The sequence below is a fragment of the Eurosta solidaginis genome, chromosome 4 (assembly GCF_040869045.1).
Source record: "Eurosta solidaginis isolate ZX-2024a chromosome 4, ASM4086904v1, whole genome shotgun sequence".
Classification (NCBI taxonomy): Eukaryota; Metazoa; Arthropoda; class Insecta; order Diptera; family Tephritidae; genus Eurosta; species Eurosta solidaginis.
Genome location: NC_090322.1, coordinates 26,359,926 through 26,379,974, shown reverse-complemented (window position 1 = coordinate 26,379,974; position 20,049 = coordinate 26,359,926). Strand labels below are relative to the sequence as shown.

The following is a 20,049-nucleotide window of genomic DNA, read 5'->3' as shown; positions in this document are numbered from 1 at the left end:
TAAATCTATCCAAAGAGCCGTCACTCGATACTTTGCCAAATTACTTGATGTTTTCTCAAGGTAGGCGCTGTTTTTTTTTCAGATATATTTATAAAAATGACTTCTATACATTTTCGTATGGTATTAATTTTATTTCAATGATTGCATTAAATTAATCAATTAATTATCTCTCCAAAAATCGCAATTACGCCTAAATATATAGGATGCAGTTGAAGAAAACTAACCAAAACTTCCTTGAGAAAACATTCCGCATGAATTGTTGTGCCAAAGTATCGAGTCACGGCACTTAACAAATAAAAACTCTTTGGTGTAACCCCATTTAAATTTGTTCACAGTCCTTTCTTCTAATTAAAATATTGGCGCAAGTCAAATAAGAATAGGTTTAAAAGTCAGTTAAATGCTTTTTGACATAATTTTCTACCGCTATCTATCAAAAAAGCTGCAACTATAGAACCAAAATTATTTCGACTATGACTATGCGCCACACTACCAACAACTGGTGTTGACATTGGAGTGACAGTATATATCACCGACCGATGTTTAGATGCTCATTCCAATGGTTCAAAACTCCCACGTCCTCTCTTACGACACCGACGGCTTAGTTCTGTGGGTTGGTGCTGAGGTTTTCGCTGACCTCTATGATTGTTCTGTCTCTCTCTGAAAGAAATTGGAGTGCTCGTGCTAATACTCGCCCACTTTGTTTTGGCCTATGTAATGTACGCACTAGAGTACACTGTTTGATAGAAGATTCTATATTGGGACTTAGTTGGGGGGCATTGGGGAGAACCTATACCTATAGCGAAGCTAGTAGGATCTCAGTGAGAGGCTACAATATTTTGCTCACCAAGCAATTCCTTTTCCCTTGATACCCTTTAAGCTGACAGAATTGTCAAAAGAAAATGTACGCACAAGAACATCGAAAACTCTATTCCAGAAGCTTCATGGAACTCTCATTGTTTCCAGGTAATAATTAAATTAAAATTTAACACTGATTCTCCGCAAAATAGTGTTGGTAATAACAACAGGATTCAACTGCTAATTCGAAACCAAAAATATCGGAAGAGGTGTCAAGCGACGTATCTTGACCTCAGTATAAATGATCCGAAAAATTACAGCGGGTCCCTCCGAAATCTCTTTGTACACAAATTTGTTTCCTGTGTACAACAACCACATGAAAATAACCAACTTCAACTATAAATATCTCCGGACAGATATACAATTTTTCTTTTCCGTTTTCGGATTATTGTTTTAGGAATCAATACGCGCCTTTTGACAACTCTCCCTATATTTTTTGACGCTATTATCAGCCGACCCCTGTTGTAAATTATTAACATACCGTTTCCCAAAGATTACGCACATATGACGAATTTCATATGAAAACCGATATGCATTGAATCCTACCCCCTCATATTTTGATGAAATTTTGCATACAGGTACACTTTACCTATACAAACACAACCTGATTTTTAGAAAATGCATTTTTGAAAAATTGTGGGTGTGGCAAGGTGTCAAAGTACTGAAAAATGCGTTAAAAATGACGGTAATAGGTACTTTTGAGCTGTGATAACTACAGAACGGCTGAACCGATTTTAAAGATCTTGCTACCACTAGAAAGGTCCTCAAGTAGGCTTTCGAAAACGTATACTGTAAGAATTTTTATTTCGCTGAAAAACCATTTTTTTTTAAGTTTTTTAAAAACTAAACTTGAAAAAATTACAAAAATCAAGCATTTAAAAACAAACAAAAAATATGCTTTTCAGTGTAATAAAGATTTTCTCAGTGTACTATTTTTTGTTTTTGGATATGTTATATATATTAAATAGACCTTTCTAATAAAAATATATTTTAATTTAAAACATTTGGCCTTTGAATATTTTTCCAAGTTTAAAATATTATTTTTGAAACAAAAAATTTTTCAGTGTAATAAAATTTTTTTACAGTCTATATTTTCGAAAGCCGATTCAAATACCTTTCCAATGGTACCAAGATCTTTGAAATTGGTTGAGCCATTCCGTAGTTACAACAGCTCAAAAGTACCTATTACCGTAATTTTTCACGCATTTTTCACAACTTTGACACCTTGCCACGCCCATAATTCTTCAAAAATGCAATTTCTAAAAGTGAGGTTGTGTTTGTATGGGTAAAGTGTACATGTACACAAAATTTCATCAAAACCTGAGATGGTCGGGTTCGAAATGTGCCTTTTTTATAGGTATCAAAACCTGAAATTCATCATATATCAAAAACTCCCCACATTTGAGGAATTATACACAAAACGGCAACGCTTCATTAAATTAACGTATTTTGTCGTATGTGTAGAGTGCCCATCATAAGTGCCTACATTGTTATTGGTATATAAACGAAGTGATTGCTTCTGGGGCATTTAGTCAATAAGTCAACCGACAAAGAGAAGCTAACAGCTAGAAATTGCTAGAAGCATATAAAAACCTTGCTTACATAGTACTTAGAACGGGAGCCAGTACATTTTTGTTTTTTTTTCGGTGCATTTATAAAGCAAACGGAAAAGGAAGTGAATAAAAGCAGACGTTACATTTGTTGATTTTTACAAATCGATTACTAATAGTGAAATATTCGTTACTCATAATGCAAAATTATCAATCATTGTGGAAGACCATTTTATTGGTCTTATTCTCCTTATACATAAATCAGACATGGTCAGCATATTTGCCCAATAGTGAACAATACAATAATAAAAATCAATTAGAAGTTTTAAAAAAACAAGAATATATAAAAAACTTGCATAATCGAAAAGTTACTAGAGGTGATGAAGACAAAAGCCAAGAAATAGGCGGTGGATCAGTAAAACCAGAAGAATACTACTATAACATCACATACCACGACGGCAGCAAAAATAAAAAAACCCACAACTCTGCTGCAGTGGATAATTGGCGTCAATTACCGCATGGATCATACGATAAAAATGGTGACGTAGTGACTGGCAATGCGCCAACATATAGCAGAATTTTATGGTCTGATCAGCGTAGTATTTTTAATACATACCAATATAGCGATGCTCATGGGGTTTTTAAAGGCGACAGTGGCAACAAAAGTGCAAGCGATACTGACAATAGCAGCTATGACAGCGACATTGAGCTGGAGCACGACAAAGATAACTACGAAGACAATGCCGACATCGATGATAATGAGCAAGAGCACACAAATGATGGTGGTTCACATACATTAAGCCGTAAACGGCGTGGTTTTGACGAATGGTTCATTGCGCCTTATACACGTTGGTGTGGGCGTGGCAATATTGCAAATAATACTTACAATGAACTTGGTGGTGCTACCGATGTCGATCGATGTTGTCGACGACATGATCTATGTCCATCATTCATATCGGCCTTTAGTAGCCGTTTTGAATATTTCAATTTTCGTCCATACACAATATCACATTGTAATTGCGATCGGCGATTTCGTACATGCTTGAAAATGAATAATGATGACCCATCCGATACGATAGGACAACTTTTCTTTAATATTATGCCATCACATTGTTTTGTACTGCGTACTGAGCGTAAATGTGTGGATCGTAATGCGGAGGGCGTCTGTTTGAAGGAAACAAAACGCAAGCGTGCAGAAGTGCGCAGCAACTTGAAGTATTAATAAGAGTGTATAGCAATAGGATATATATGTATGTACGCAGTAAGGAATCAAGCATAGCGGAACGATACAAGGTGGCAGCATGGTGACATACCTACAAACATAAATAAAAATTTCATGTACTTTGTTTTTGTAAATTTGATGGACAAATGTCAAAATCGTACTGCGCCGTATTTTGATGTATCAAATCAAATAAAAAAAGCTTAAAATCAGCTGTCCCATGCTGCCACCTTGTATCGTTGCGCCATGGAATCAAGAAAGCAAAATTATATAGATATGAATGCAGTTAGTGCAGAGGCTAAATAAAGTCTTATGAAGCTAATGTAGGTAAAATTTGCCTGAACACGGTCGAGTTTCAAGAATATATTTCTTTATTTTAGGGCTGCTCAACAAATTTTATATTGAAATACAAATCACAATACTTATACAGAATTATATTTGCACTCACACTTTTTTAAATTGAATTTATTTTAAATGTTTTAAGAATTTCGACCGTCCCCTTATGCCTGATTTTTCAGTGCGAGCTTAAACTCTAGTTAAAGTTGACTGGAGTTTAACCTTGCCACTTTGTTTGATAACATAAAATTTTGCTGCTCATCTCAGCTTAAGTGGCCGAAGTGGCAGGGTTAAACTCTAGTCAACTTTAAGCCGGAGTCATTGGTGCCGTATGTCGTATCGCTGTATCCGTATCCCTAACGTAATCAGCTGGTTATCGTTACGACGGTAAACCAAAACCCAATTGGTTGGCTACGATACGGTTACGACCTTAGCGGCACCAATAATCGATTGCATTGATTCTCATAAGGTTGGTCGAATCAGCTGTTAAAAGGTTACCGATACGGTTACCGATAAAGCACCAATGTCTCCAGCTTTAACTGGAGTTTAAACTCGCACTGAAAAAATCGGCCTTAATGAATAAATTTTGAATTAAATTTTTTCTCGGTGCTACAATATTTTTTAAAAGTTTTTTGTTGTCAATTTGTTAATGTAAATGTTATTACCATAGCGAAGTGCCTTGACTTCATATGGAAGTGCTTTTTCTTTGCACATTCATATGAATCGAATTTATATGCCAGGGCATATGGGAGTGCTATGAAATTTTTTTTATATGCAAAGTGTGTATTTGTATCAGTGCCTATTCTTCAGGGCAAAACAAAAACAAAATTGCTATAAGCATGGCGGAACGATACAAGGTGGCAGCATGGTGACATACCTACAAACATAAATAAAAATTCCATGTATTTTGTTTTTGTAAATTCGATGGACAAATGTCAAAATCGGACCGCACCGGAAGTTGATGTATCAAATCAAATAAAAAAAAGTTTATAATCAGCTGTTCCATGCTGCCACCTTGTATCGGTCCGCCATGGCTATAAGTGTATAGGGGTTGAGCAGCTCTGCTTTATTTAAGCCGGATTCATTGGTGCCGTATGTCGTATCGCTGTATCCGTATCCCTAACGTAATCAGCTGTTTATCGTTACGACGGTAAACCAAAACCCAATTGGTTGGCTACGATACGGTTACGACCTTAGCGGCACCAATAATCGATTGCATTGATTCTCATAAGGTTGGCCGAAACAGCTGTTAAAAGGTTACCGATAAAGCACCAATGTCTCCAGCTTTAAGCCGGAGTCATTGGTGCCGTATGTCGTATCGCTGTATCCGTATCCCTAACGTAATCAGCTGTTTATCGTTACGACGGTAAACCAAAACCCAATTGGTTGGCTACGATACGGTTACGACCTTAGCGGCACCAATAATCGATTGCATTGATTCTCATAAGGTTGGTCGAATCAGCTGTTAAAAGGTTACCGATACGGTTACCGATAAAGCACCAATGTCTCCAGCTTTAAGCTGGAGCTTTAACAGCTGATTACGTTAGGGATACGGATACAGCGATACGACATACGGCACCAATGACTCCGGCTTTAAATACCGATACGCTGCTGCTAAGCAGGAATGGGGCTGATCACCTTCAACACGGCGTCTACAGACCACAACTACAAAAAAGCAAAGCTTGACGACAACCGCAGCCAAGCATTGGCTCCTTGATTACTTTGAAAGCGGCAGCCACCAATATAAATTACAGCAAACAGTATCGCCTTTTAAAAACGCCCAAAAGAATGATTTTAGCTTTTATTATGTGTTATTTACTTCTATTTTAGTTTTTACTGACAAAATAAAAAGGACGCTACTCACTGTCGCTTCCCAAAAATAGAATTAGGTTTAATCTGCCTACAACGGCTTTTGTGATTGATTGTAGTACTGCTCTGTCGAGCCGAAAATAACGACAATCATAAGGACATGTGTACACCGCCGTCGTGAATGTAATCAGCCCTAATAGTTTGAATCGATATCTGTAGGACTCCGGCGACTAACAACGAGATTCACTAAATTTTGTTTGTGTTAGTGCAGTCGGGTGGCTTCGTGACACACGTATTTGTTATCGCCTACACGTTGATGAAAATCAAAAATTTTTTATTTTTTCATTTGATGCTTGCTTATTTGATCGTCGCGGGGTGTGATTGACAAAATAGCAGTGTTGTATTTAGTTTGTGTTGACATTCAAGATGTACAAATGCGCGGAAGAACAGCAATTCATATTAAAATTTATTGAAAATTATCAATGTATTACGTTTTGTGTACAAGCTTTTCATCCACAATTTCTTTTTATCACTCTTGTTCCTTTTCTTTTTATTTAATAAAACTGTTGTAGTTGCAAGTAAAAAAATCATCATACGATGACGACATATTCACGTCCGAACGCTACGGTTTCTCAATGCAAATTTTGATTAATGTCCTTTCATTTGATAGTCGCGGGGAAACCGCCAACCCTCCGACACACACACACACAAAAATTCAGTCCATCTCATTGTTAGTCGCGGGAGTGTGCTGAAGTAACTCGTAACTTCCCTTCAAAAAACGCAAATACTCCATAAATAGTGTAAGGAATACTCCTTTAAGAGTATAGGAGTGTTCCAAAACTAATCTGTTTTCATACAAAAAATGTGCTCCAATTAACATTGCGATGTCCTAGGAGAGGAGTAGGTGATCCCACTCTCACTTTGTTTGTGAGTATTCCATAGAGTACATACGTGAGAGTACTTTCCAAAGTACTTTCACTGTAGTACTCCATGGAGCACCCACAGAGGAGCATATGCCAAAGTACTAAAGAGGAATTGTGTCGGAAAGAATTATCGGAGTGAATTTAATTTAAAATGAAAATAAATGAAGAGGGGCAATACAACTTTTATATTTTATACTACGAATATTCTTATGTTATTTAGCATTTGCGTGAATAAAGAAACTAATATTTCTCTATACTATAGTATGTATACATAAAACCAAAATGCAACCGCGCATTTTATCAGAGTACCCATAGTAAAATTTTATTATCAGTTATTTGTATGCAATATTTTACTTTTGGCAACTCTGTTCGATCGTCTTCGTGTCGTTAAAAAACGAGCAATGATCGGTTGATGGTGGTCCGCAAACGCATTGCAAAGGAGTATTGTTAGAGTACTCCAACATGAAGAAAATGGAACACGTAATCCAGCAATTTTTGCAGGGGTTGCGCTATGGCGCTTTTCTTTGCAAAATTCGAAGTATGAAATTTCGAAAACAAGGGGTGCCACAGCAACAGGGTGCTTCACAACAAGTGGAAACATTTCTTTAGGCATAAACCCAGATAAACGTGGCACTGTCCACTTATGATGAAAAGTTTCATCTTAGTAGTTACGTTATCAATCTCTACCAAACTCGATACACGCGTCACTTATTTTAAAACATAATACTCTTATTAACGTCAGATGTCCATGTTTTAGAATGAATATATGTATACAGCGTGCTTAGAAATTCATATTTTTTAAATTTAATATGCAAATATTTTACTAATAACTAATAAAAAATATTGATAGTTGTTCAATAAAGTTGTATTTGAACAAAAGATGAAGCAACGAATTCTGAAAAGAGGAGTGGCATTCAAACTCGAATAGACGTATTGATTTCTGTAAAAATTTAGTAATATTCTGAAAGTGAAATGCCTAAGCTTTAAAATAAACATACATACAGTGTGCCAGAAAATTAATTTTAAAATTTTAAAGATTTTATAAAAGCGCAGAAACGAAAATTATATTATTATAAATTACGAAATTAGATTTACAATAAAAAATAAACTTGTATTTATTTTATTTTTTAATAATAAACCTAAATTGACTCCTAATTCATTTTGTGATAAAAGACATGTGGATAATTTATTTTAAATTGACATAATCATCGTCACTGGGAATTATATCTAACAAAGAAAACATTCTGAGCTATAAACATATGACTGGGTCAGATAAGATGGCTGGATGAAGAGGTCTTTGTGTAGCCTAACTAGTGATATTTCGATAGTTGGTGATGTGGGAATGCTGTTTTGGTTCCTGAACAGTCGCACTGTGCTTGCTAACGCAACTGGTTGTGTTATATGACTAACCCTGTTTCGTGATAACTGAACCCAATTGGGCGCACCAAGGGAGGTCAATTCTTCCTCCACTTGCCTATCCTAACTCAGTGGAGGTCTCCCCTTTCCTCTACTTCCAAACTGCCGTGTCGACTTTGGATCCTTATTCGCTGCTCTATCGTCATATCTGCGTAAAGTTCATCACTATACCGATCTGCGTAAAGCATATCACTATACCGCCCTCCGTCGGTATCACGGCAGGACTATACTTGTTCAGGGGAACGTTTCTCTCCAACACTCCAAGAGCCATCTCATCTTCTCTTATCACTGTCCACGATTCCTAACCATACATCAGGACAGGTATGATGAGCGACTTGTAGAGTGTGATTGTTGTTTGTCGAGAGAGGACTTTACTTTTCAATTGCCTACTCAGACCAAAGTTGCACTTGTTAGCATTGTTTTTGCTGTTAATGCTTGTAATCCTTCACAGTCTCGAATTTATATCCGTAAACAGTGGCGTAGCGGCCATGCCGATAGTTCTTTCAATATCTGACAGCTTCCATTTTCTTGAGTAGGTCGAACACTTCTCCATAAGTTTTGTTGGCCTACCTCTTGTTGTTGTTGTATTAACGATGAAGACACTCTCCGAAGGTTTTGGAGAGTGTTATCGATGTTGACGGCCCTTTGCTTGATATAGATCCGGTACGTTCCGGTAACAAGCACCATTAAGGCACTAGCCCGCGAACGATTTATATGACCATATTAAACTTTCTAGCCCTTTGCCGTCGATTCAGCGAGCGCTGCGACCTCCTTTGCCAACTCATCGGCCCTTTCGTTACTTTCTATACCTACTGGTCTAAATGGTCCGGCCTAAGCAAAGTTTTAAAATGCTTTTTGCATTCCAGGACACTTCTTTATGAAGTACTGTGTGAGGTGATTGCCTTTATCGCCGCCTGAATATCATATATGTAGTATATACGAATAAACTGAAGCTTACGCACGCTTCCTCAAGAATTTGTTAAGGCTATAATTTCAGCCTAAAAGGCGGTGCAGTGATCTGGCAGCCTGTAGGATCTACTTATTTCTGGATCGAAGTAGTAAGCAACAGAACTGACTCCTTCCGTTAACTTGGAACCATCGGTATAGACGTGCATAGTATGTTATGCCATTCCTGTAGGCTGGCGCCAACCCTCCGGCTCAATTGTGGCCCCCAAAACTTTTTCGAAGCTCAGGACTGGGACCATACATTCCGTTTGCCCGATTTTAGATGGCGCTATATTGATGTGGCTATACGGCCTGCACTTAAGCTACTCCGAGGCCTTAAGCCTTGTTGCAGTAGCTAAAGCGATATTTTTAGCCCTTAGGTCTGCTGGCGGGATGTTTCAGATTTCACCGAATGCTTACGTATAGAGCATTCATTGTTGGCTTAAAAAAATGTTATAGATCGGTGGTATATATAGGATATATCTCATATAACCGATTGTTCAGATAAGAAACTTTTCTTAATTTCTGCCCCATTTTAACAGCAATAAGCTTAAAATTTCACCGAACTCTTACGGTGGAATATATAGTATTGTGGCAAATGTTGACATCACTGGGCTATTAGTAGATAATAACGCAACAACAGAAAATATAAAGCGAGTCACACTGGTGTACACATAAATCATCATTTATGCACATACATATAAGGCAACGAAGAGATACTCACAAACACAGCCAAAGTTGGTTCTCACACATGCACACGCACATATGTAGCTCAATTACCAAGCAGGAGATACATCAGAAGGCGAAACGTATAGATTTTATTAGAAATATGCGAATGAAGCGACGCAGCGCAAGCTGAGTAACAGTTTTTATTTAAGCACGTTATTGGTTGTGAAGTATAAGTGTTATTGTGAAGTACTCTCAATTCTGCATTACTGAATATTGGAGTTATTTATTCAACAGTTTAGCGATTCGAACGTCAGCAGAAGGTTTGGAATAAAAATGTATATTAGAATGAGTCCAATCTTAGCAGCACCTTACTTAGACCTTAAACAATAGCTATTTCGCTTAAAATTTTCAAATATTTTCCCCTATATATACATATTATAGATAAAAGTCCCAAAGAAAATTGGTCCACATTTCCGGAATCTCAAAAATCGCAAAAAATTCACCCTCCTACTATGTACTTTGTCAATACGCAAAATTCAAATTAAATTACCCGTCTGCCCGTCAATTTGTGGCTTATGAAGTGAATATTTCAGAATAAATTTACAAGAACACAGACGCACGCATATTGTTGAGTGCACCAACGTTTTCGAGAACAAACATGAAAGATGTGTGCACCACAGAATTAAATTAATTTAAAGGGAGATTTCATTTATTTAAATTTATTTTTGCATACAAATTTATTCACATACTCGTATCACGCGGCCTTGTCACAAATAAATATTATAATATTAACGTTATACAATTTTGTTTTTGTTGTTTAAAATTGAAATTTATTTATTGTTGATTTAGTAAAATGTAATTTAGAATACCAGTAATTGCTGAGCATGATAATCGATTGAGGGGTAAATTGGGGTTAAAACCTGTTTTTGACATACATATAAATAATATTTATATATTCGCCTGGAAATAAGGCGCACTTTCGCTAAGAGAGCAATCAAACGTGTAGTTTACCGAGTACAACAATACAAATATGTACGTCACAAGCATTTGAAGGAATTAAATCTCATAGCTTACGGACAAAACCCAAGATGCCTTTGTAGGTGATTTACTGTGAAAATATGAAAATATGATATGATCTCTTACTTTTCAATCCTAGTCAGAAATGTTCCTAAGTTTATATTATCGCTCGAAGCTTGTACGGTAGACGTTCCAATCAGACTGGGTGATTTTGAAAAAAGTCGAAAGCTGCACATGATCGAAGGGCAGGAAAGGCTTGGAACAAAGCGCATGGCTGCAAAGTGTCGAAGATCATGTGCAGGTCTTACAATATTAGACTAACAAAGTTACTCTTATCATTGAAAAGAGGGGACTGTAAGCTCATGATGGGTATTCTGACCGTACACTGCCATTTGGCGGCAATGCTCTTAACCTAGGCTTTGTAGACAATGCGGGTTAGAGGAGGAAACGATAGAGCAGATGCATTGCGCTCACAAGACTAAGGCTCCAGCTATTAGGAGTGATACAGTTGTTAGATCTACAAGCAGCAAGTAGTTCGCTTCTTCTAGAAAGCCTCTACTATTTGACGGAGCCGTTTTATAACATATGTCCTGGTTTCTGATAGGGTTTGGTCTTTGAGCAAACTTCTGGTAACACTATGGACTCATTCAGTTCATGTGAGGTCCTCACGGACCAGCCAGTTAAGATGTAATTGCTGTGATAAGCAGATAAGGTAGTAGCGTACCGAAATCAAAATTTCCGCGTTTTCAACTGGGAATCTAATCTAATTTCTGTCTGGAGATCATTTAAGGGGGAGCACCCCAGTCGTACTAAACTCGTATCTGTTTACTTTCAACCTATAAACATGGTATTGAGGTTGAAATACAAGAAAAAGACGATCGCTTGGAAGGATATCTACGTAACTTCCAAAGACTTAAGAGAAAGGTAGCTCCAGACAATCTGTCGTTTGCTTACGGATTTCGGATTAAACGAGGTTAAATAATAAAAACGACGTTTCCTCAGAAAGTTGTATAAATAAAAATGTAATAAATAGAAGGCGTGATATACCTCCGAAAAGATTTAGGCCGAGCCCTCTTCCAATTTGCCTTGTGCTCTTTTTTTATTTTTTCTACAAATTGCCGGGACGGAATCTACACTTTTTACGCCGACTTCGAACGGCATCTGCAAGGCAGATGAGTTTTCACTGAGAAATACTCTGAGTGTTTATAATTGTCGAGAAGCGACGCCGCTTACTTTTTCTAATTTAAAAAACATGTTTCTAAATTTGTGATGTTGTTTTGCCCGGAACTTGCACCCAGGATCTTCGGTGTGATAGGTGGAGCACGCTACCACCACAACAAGTAGCCTCGATGACAGTAATGGCTGATCCAGTCAAGTTCTTACTTTTTATTGTTTTTATTTATAAACAAAAGTTTACAGGGAATCAGCAGTGGTTAGGAGGTCGTGTGCTGGCCTAATTAACAAAAGGTCCCCGACTCAAGTAACAAGACAACTAAAATCGAAATAACTTAGATAAGTTTTCTTTTATGCGGTCGCCCTCCGGTCGTAGTTTGGTAAGCCCTTTATATGTATATCTACCATAGAAAGTTTCTCAACAAATATGCATAAACAGGGCTGTTCAAAATTTTTTATATTGACACAATACATATACAAAATTGTTTGTATACTGAAACTTTTTTTGAAAAAAAAAAAAAATTATTTTAAATGTTTAAAGAATTTTGATGGTCCCTTTAATGAATAAGTTTTGAATTAAAGTTTTCCTCAGAGCTACAATATTTTTCAAAAAATTTTTGTTGTCAATTTGTCAGTGTAAATTTGAATATCATACCGAAGTGCCTTGGCTTCGTATGGAAGTGCTTTTTCTTTGCACATTCATATGAAATTCAAAGCCTTCATATGAATCGAATTTATACGTTAGGGCTTTTTGGGAGTGCTATGAAAATTTTAGTACAGAAGGGGTCGTCGAGAACCTTTTTCCACGACTAATAAAATTTATTCTAAAATTTCGACAGATGATTTGGAGTGCAAAAATTACAAAATTTATTTCATTCTTATCTATGTATATAATAATACATTTTGTTTCGTGTGAGATAAGAATATACATATAACATACGTCATAGAATGTCCGAAAAAATTCCAAGTGATAAGTTGAAAGGGACCAAAGAGCAGGAAGTGAGCAAATGAAAAATTGTCAAGTAATTTTGAACTTTTTACGTGGGATTTTATAAAATACGAAAATTTTATCAGACTTGCACAAATTTATATCTACTTGCAGGTTACAACAATACACGTCTTCGTCTTCCCCCTTAGAATGAGTGGGAAATGCCATTTCTTCTAAGGCAATTTTCAATTTTTAGTATCTCATTCATCTGCGCCCATGTCCCGACGGAGGATAAGGACGATGAGGTCAACAACGTATTCCACGAGCGCTGCGCCTGCTTTGATATAAAAGTCGTGATTGGCGACTTTAAGGCCAGGATAGGCAAGGAAGGTGCTTTTGGCTATACGGTTGGAAAGTTCAGGCTACATAACGAAGCCTTTAATGTACTTAGGCTAATCGACTTCGGCGGTGCACTAAAGATGGTCATAGCCAGCAACGGGCTTAAGCATAAAGATATACATCGAGCTATATGGCTGTAGTCTGAATGAAATACATATAATCAGATCGACCACGCTGTAATAGAGGGACAGCACGCTTCCAGTGTTTTAGATGTATGCACGATTCGAGGACCTAACATCAGCTCGGATCACTAGCTCGTTGCAGCCAAAATACGCGCCAAGCAAGGAACAAAAAGCACAGGGAAAGCTAGACGTCGAAAGGTTGCACTTGCAAAAAGCTGCCAATGATTTCTCAACTGGACTCTCACACCTGCTCTCTGAGAGCACAAGTCAACCCAACACCGAGGAAAAAATTGGTTACCCACGGCCACAGAAAAAGAAATGGTACGATAAAGAATGACTCGTTGCAATCGAAAGAAAGAATGCTGGCTACAGGGAGACGCCTTTACATGAAGGAAAAAAAGCAGAGGGAGAAAGGCGTAATTGCGAGGACTTTGAACTGCTAGCCACCATGAGTAACGCCAGCAGGTTTTACTAAAAAGACCTGGTAAGTCTACCATCGTCCAGATTTGGGGGAAAAAACCCGGGAAAAAAGAATTGACATACACCTCTTCGTCGATTTTAAAGCCCCCAGCGGTTGTTTTGCTACCCAGTGGTCGTTTTTTGACTGAGCGCAGTCTTAGCCAGTTTTGCATTTGCTACTCTATTACCAACGAAAAACATGCTCTGCTACTGCTCTGGCTCTGATTATGAACACAGCCTTGAGCCGTAGCATAAAAAAGTGATAGCATTTCGTAGGATCTGCTATGAGCTACGTAGTTCTGCATAACAATTCCCAAAAGAGCAAACATCAAACATTTTTTTTTTCTAGCTATCATTCCACTACAAATATCGCCCGGCTCTGCTCTATGCTCTGTTCATGTTCATAGCCGAAGCAATACAAAAAAACCTCCAGAGTAGCATAGCAATAGCAACAGCAATTATTGGTCGTAGCTTTGAAAACCCCCACAAAGTATTTATGACGCATTATGGAATATTAAAATGTAAATATTTTGAAATCTCTGTATTTGTATTGTATAAAGACGTAATCTATTTTGATTAAAAACAAATAATAATAAATGATTCATTTTTATTGAAACTAATGCACTTCATACCAAAACAGTTGCGAATGTTCTGAATAGCATTTGAGAGCGGAGTATCTGCTCGGTTCTTGAGCGAAGTCGAAACGTACTGCTATCAACCAGGCCAACAACAACAATATACAGCTGTTGGTTCCTTGGAGATTTTTTTCAACTCCACCTCAACTCAATATCCAATGTAGGATATCAACTGGAGAAATGTGTTGAATATACATTTGAGAACGGTACAATTCTCTGGAAAGTTGGATAATAATTGAAAAATATTAATGACGTTGGAGATCAACAACTCGAAAACTCTTAATTTTACAAAATTTCTCAAAGGTTGGTAGTGATTATTTAGGTATAATTACTGTCAAATGTCAGCATTCGAATTCGTATGCCTAGATGTAAGTTTTATGATATTCGTTAAATCAGTACGTTTTTCTTTCCATATTTCCTACAGGGTCTTAAGTCATAATTTTAAGTGTATTGATTAAATTTCAACGCTCAAGAAATTTAAAATGAAAATGACACTATCAATAATATTTAATGTGAAGTATAAAAATAGAATGTGAAAGTGAAAGCGAAATAGAACATTTTGCCACAGATTGTGTATACAAAATTATTTGCCAGAGCCGTAGGTTGAAATGAAAAATTTGAACTCATTACACTGAAAGAAATGGTGCTAGTAAAATCAACAAATCGGTTCTGTTGCTCTTGACTTAAGGGAGATTCGGTGAAAGTGATCGAATTATGGTTAATTCGACCGAGTTCTTTGTCAAGCGAACAAATTAGTTTAGTCATTTCAACAGAAGAGAAGTTGTCGCTCCTATGTTAACAAAATTTTGTAAAATTGACAGATTCCCAATCAACCTAACTGATTTTTCTGTTAACACAACTGGTCTTACAGGTCATTTCAACGGCGATTAACTGTCAATACATGAGCAAATTTCAAAGAGAATTTTACGTTCACTGCGCTCTCTACTTTATACATATGACGATGGTGCCACTATTTAAAAACACCAAAATAAGAAAACCATCAAATCGAAAAAACACACAAAATGGGAAAACAATAAAACACTAGTTTTTCAGTTATCAATACAAAACGAAAAAACCCTTTTTTCAAAATTGCGCCCTCTTGTTGCAATAGTTTTGCTTGAACGAACAGGATTTTTCCAAAGTTAGTAACATTTTGTTCAAGTTTTTATGAATTTTCACTCACGCGAACGAATCTAATAAGATAATAAAAAAACATCCTTGTTTCCGACAAAATAAAAGTTTGAGTTGTTTTGGAATCGTTTCAACTTAAAGTGTTACGAAAATTAAACTTGCCGAATTACGTGTAAAGTTACTCCAGTGGTGAATTACCTTCCTGCGATTTGATTCTTTACTTTTCTATCTTACAAGTTCTCTTTTTAAAATGTTACGTCCAACATTTATACTACAAGTTTTGTTCGAAACAATCAAGTGTGGCAACTACATGCGAGAGAATAAATTGAGAATGAGCTGAGCTGCAACTGAAAGAATTGAGAATCAGTTTTGTGACTACAATGGCGGAACGATACAAGGTGACCGCATTGAACAGCTGATTATAACCTTTTTCTATTTGATTTGATACATCAACTTCCGGCGCATTACGATTTTGACATTTGTCCATCGAATTTAGAAAAACAAAGTACATGGAATTCTTATTTATATATGTAGGTATGTCACCATGCTGCCACCTATATTCATATGTATGTATATGTAGCAAGCATGCGTATTTATGTATTCACATATTTACGTATTTATATGGCGGCCGCCGTGGTGCTACCATACCGAAGACCCTGGGTTCACACGCCGGGAAAAGCAGCATCAAAATTTTAGAAACAAGCTTTTTCAATTAGAAGACAAATTTTCTAAACGGAGTCGCCCCTCGGCAGTTTTCGGCAAGCACTTCGAGTGTATTTCTATCATGAAATGTTCTCAGTGAAAACTCATATACCTTGCAGATGCTATGCGAAGTCGGCATAAAACAAGTAGGTCGCGTCCCGCCAATTTGTAAGAAAAATTAAAAAGGAGCACGACGCAAATTGGAAGAGAAGTTCGGCCTAAAATCTCTTCCGAGGTTATCGCGCCTTACATTTATTTATTTATGTATATGGTACTTTCATACAAAGCTGTCGCAACAACTTTTTTTTGTTCATTTGGCTACTCAAACGGTCAATTACGAATCAACGACTTGTGCGCAGTTGATTCAATATCTTGTTGCGATAGATAAAAATTGACAGAAATATCGGTTGAATTGACCCGTATTTCGGTTGATTTTACCAGTCTTTTTCTTTCAGTGTACTGTACTTCATTGCTTGAGACTTAATCGCCAAATACACGATACGAACATTTCCGCGAACATTCCGCAATCTTGTTCGCTTTGGCCATACACCATACGAACTTTTGGCCGAACATTAGTTCTCTTTCAGACAGCGATGAATACGGACAACAATTGTGCTGCAGCAATATTGCTCGCTGTGGCAATTAAGCGTAAAAAAAAATTATTCTAATAAATTCACTCAGAAATTTTTTATTGTCCATTTTACTTTTCCGCGCACGTCTGTTCCGTTCAGAAATTACTACGATTATGAGCTATTTCGCCATACACGCACGAACAGTTCGCGCAAATATTCGCCAAAAATTAAAATATTTAGATTTTTGGCGAACATTTGCGCGAACTGGCAAACACCACCATACACGACAGAAAAGGTCGCAGAAACATGACATAACGGGAATGTTCGCGGAAATGTTCGTGTCGTGTATTTGGCGCTTTAGGAATCCAAATTTAAGTTTCGCGTGTCACATGTAAATGATCCCTGTCAGCAACTTTCTGATAATTTTATTGTCTTTCGCCAAAATGTAACTAATTCGATACGTTTTGTAGTTATTAAGGCGATATAAATTTATTTCATCAACAAAAAAAAAAAAAAAATAGTTTAATGGAATTTTTTCATCGAAGCAGAAATTAGAACGATAAAGAGCTGTATCGTTTCTTGTTGAGTTATGACACTATTGAATTAAATGAGCGATATGTACATTGCAGTTTTGTTTATGGGGCACGAATTCGCATTTTTGGATTACCTGTCGTTTTGGATGTCGTTTCGTATTGAGGGAACAGTTCTTCCCGTAGGCTGAGAAGATTACGAAACAGCGGCCATATCTACGGCGATCATTTCTTCAGAAATGGTGTATCCAATAAGTGACTTGTGCGATAAAGAGTGCTGGCAGGGATAGAACGATACGAGTATTGAATGTGTAGTATCGATACTTTTGAAAAGAGTACTCGAGTATTTCAATGCGTTTTACCAATTAACATTAAACATCGAAACAATATTTATACAGCCTTTGAAAATATCATAGTTCTCAAGTTGATAGCCAAGATAATTCTCCAACTATTCTCCAATATTGAAGAGAATTATGGTTATCAAATTTATATAAATCATATTTCTTCTAAACGCTTAGGTTAGGTTAGGTTGAACTGGCAGGTCCATGAGGACCTCAAATAGACTGAATGAGTCCGTAGTGTTACCAGAAGTTTGTTTTAACGACCAAACTGAAAAACCCTATTAAAAACCAGGACCTATGTTCTAAACACTTAAGTTTAATAACTTAGTAAATTTACATATTTTGAACAACGACCTATTTCGGTATTTGTTTCAAAACCGTCCTATATCAGAATTCGGTTGGAGAACGCCTTATCTCAGAATTTGTTTCGAAAACGCCTTATCTGAGTTAACATTTTTTTTTAGATAGAAAAATTCTGAGATAGAACGTTCTCCTTAATATTTGCAAAAAAAAAAGTATAAATAATGAACGTTTTAATGCATATCTGAAGAATTTTTTTTAATACATTTGATCTTATGAAAAGAAAAAGAAACCATACGAAATGTCTTTACTTTTGGAAAAAGTACCGAAGGACTCAATTGGATCGAGCATACTCGATACCTTTTACTGAGTATGAGTACTAGCATCGATACTTTTTCTTAAAGTTCCTTCGCTAACCGTGACACCATTACTAAATTGTGCTGCACGTTCACAAATATTTTTTATAATTTTTTTTTTGTATTATGTTCTCCTTTTATCTTCATTTGCTAGTGCCACTGACACTTTTGGCACGCGCGTTAAACCTGCAGCAACTTTCTGTGTAACGTCTGAGCCCGCAGCGAAATGGTTGCAATGGGTGTAAAAATCAACTCCATATGTGTCACGATGCCACCCGTTAGCGACTTCACACACAATTTCGGTTGCGCCCCTTTGCTACTGAACCACTTTGGTGAATGGATTCAATTTTATTTTTTGTTTTCATTTGGCAGCTCAGCAACTTCTAAACATCGCTTTACTGGCGTTAGCATACGTAACAAGAGGAAGCTGATTGCAAGTGCTTTGTTTAATGAAGTGGAATCTTGATGGCATGATGCCCTCATTCTGTTTTCATTCAACAGTCATTCCTGTAGTTTCTAGTTTCTGTTGATGGGTTACGGTCGACATTCAATGCCACACATTTGAGTTTGTGCACCTGCTTAGGTATGAGCTATACACATTGATGCAGGTTGATCAGAAAATACAGTATGGATTGTAACGGCAAGTAAGATAACATGTAGAACTTGATTTGTAGGTATAGTGAATATGGAAATGGAAGTATACTCTGACTGCAGCCTACGTCGGACCTCTTGCCAGGAATTGCCTGGAAAATCCCGTACTCAAAGAAAAATACCCAGAACTAGCAGATGAGAACCCATTCTCCCTAGAGAAACGCACGTCACTCTAGCTCAACTTCGATTTGGGTACTGTAACAGGTTAAACTCTTACCTATCCAGAATCAACCCCGACATACATAATGTATGTCCTGCTTGCAAGGTGTCACCACATGAATGACACCAACCATCTCTTCAATTGCAATGTGGAACCAACGCCTCTAACACCCCTCTCATTATGGTCCACCCCTGTTGAAACAGCAAGCTTCCTTAGACTCCCGTTAGAGCACATTGATGACAATTTGTGATTGGTTTCACCTATTGGTTGGGACAAAGCACTGCTACAACAACAACAACAACTGCAACCTACTGGTGCAAATCTTAATGCAAACCAATGCGGATAAGGTAATCGGAGGCCCAGCAGACGTCGCCAAATTCCAAAACAAATCAAAAGACATTCCGGATGTTTTGTTGTACATATTTGAAAGCCCTTCCCCATCCATGCACGTGAAAAGAGCAAAGATAAATCCTCCAGTAACCCACCCGAGCTGCAAAATTTCTACTTCCTAATCAACGATTTAATCCGTTTTCATTTAAATGTTTAGTATCGGAACTGGATTATCCTGCAAAAAACTAATTTGTCTATCTTTGGAATAGAAGTTGTGTAAGATTCACATGGAACTCATGTGGCTTCCAAATACTAACGCATTAAGGTGTCACTGAAAGCCAAACGGTTCCAGAAAAGCAATATCAAAATACTTTAGAAAGAGCTTTTCAAAGCGGAGTTGCTCCTCTGCCATGAAAGGCCTGTTAAGGAAAATGTATCTGCCTGTAACCTGTAGGTCCAGAACCGCCAAATTGCAGAAACTACGAATGAATCAGGAAAGAGTGTAGTTTCGTCATTTGGAT

General features: G+C 37.1%; 1 protein-coding gene across 1 annotated transcript; it reads left to right on the top strand.

Annotated features, from left to right (window-relative positions):
- The first annotated feature begins 2,378 nt into the window (after positions 1-2,378).
- GIIIspla2 (Phospholipase A2 group III) lies at positions 2,379-7,866 on the top strand. Its single transcript, XM_067780899.1, has one exon. It carries the CDS (start codon positions 2,605-2,607, stop codon positions 3,625-3,627), a length of 1,023 nt encoding a protein of 340 aa, XP_067637000.1. The 5' UTR covers positions 2,379-2,604; the 3' UTR covers positions 3,628-7,866.
- Positions 7,867-20,049: the final 12,183 nt, after the last annotated feature.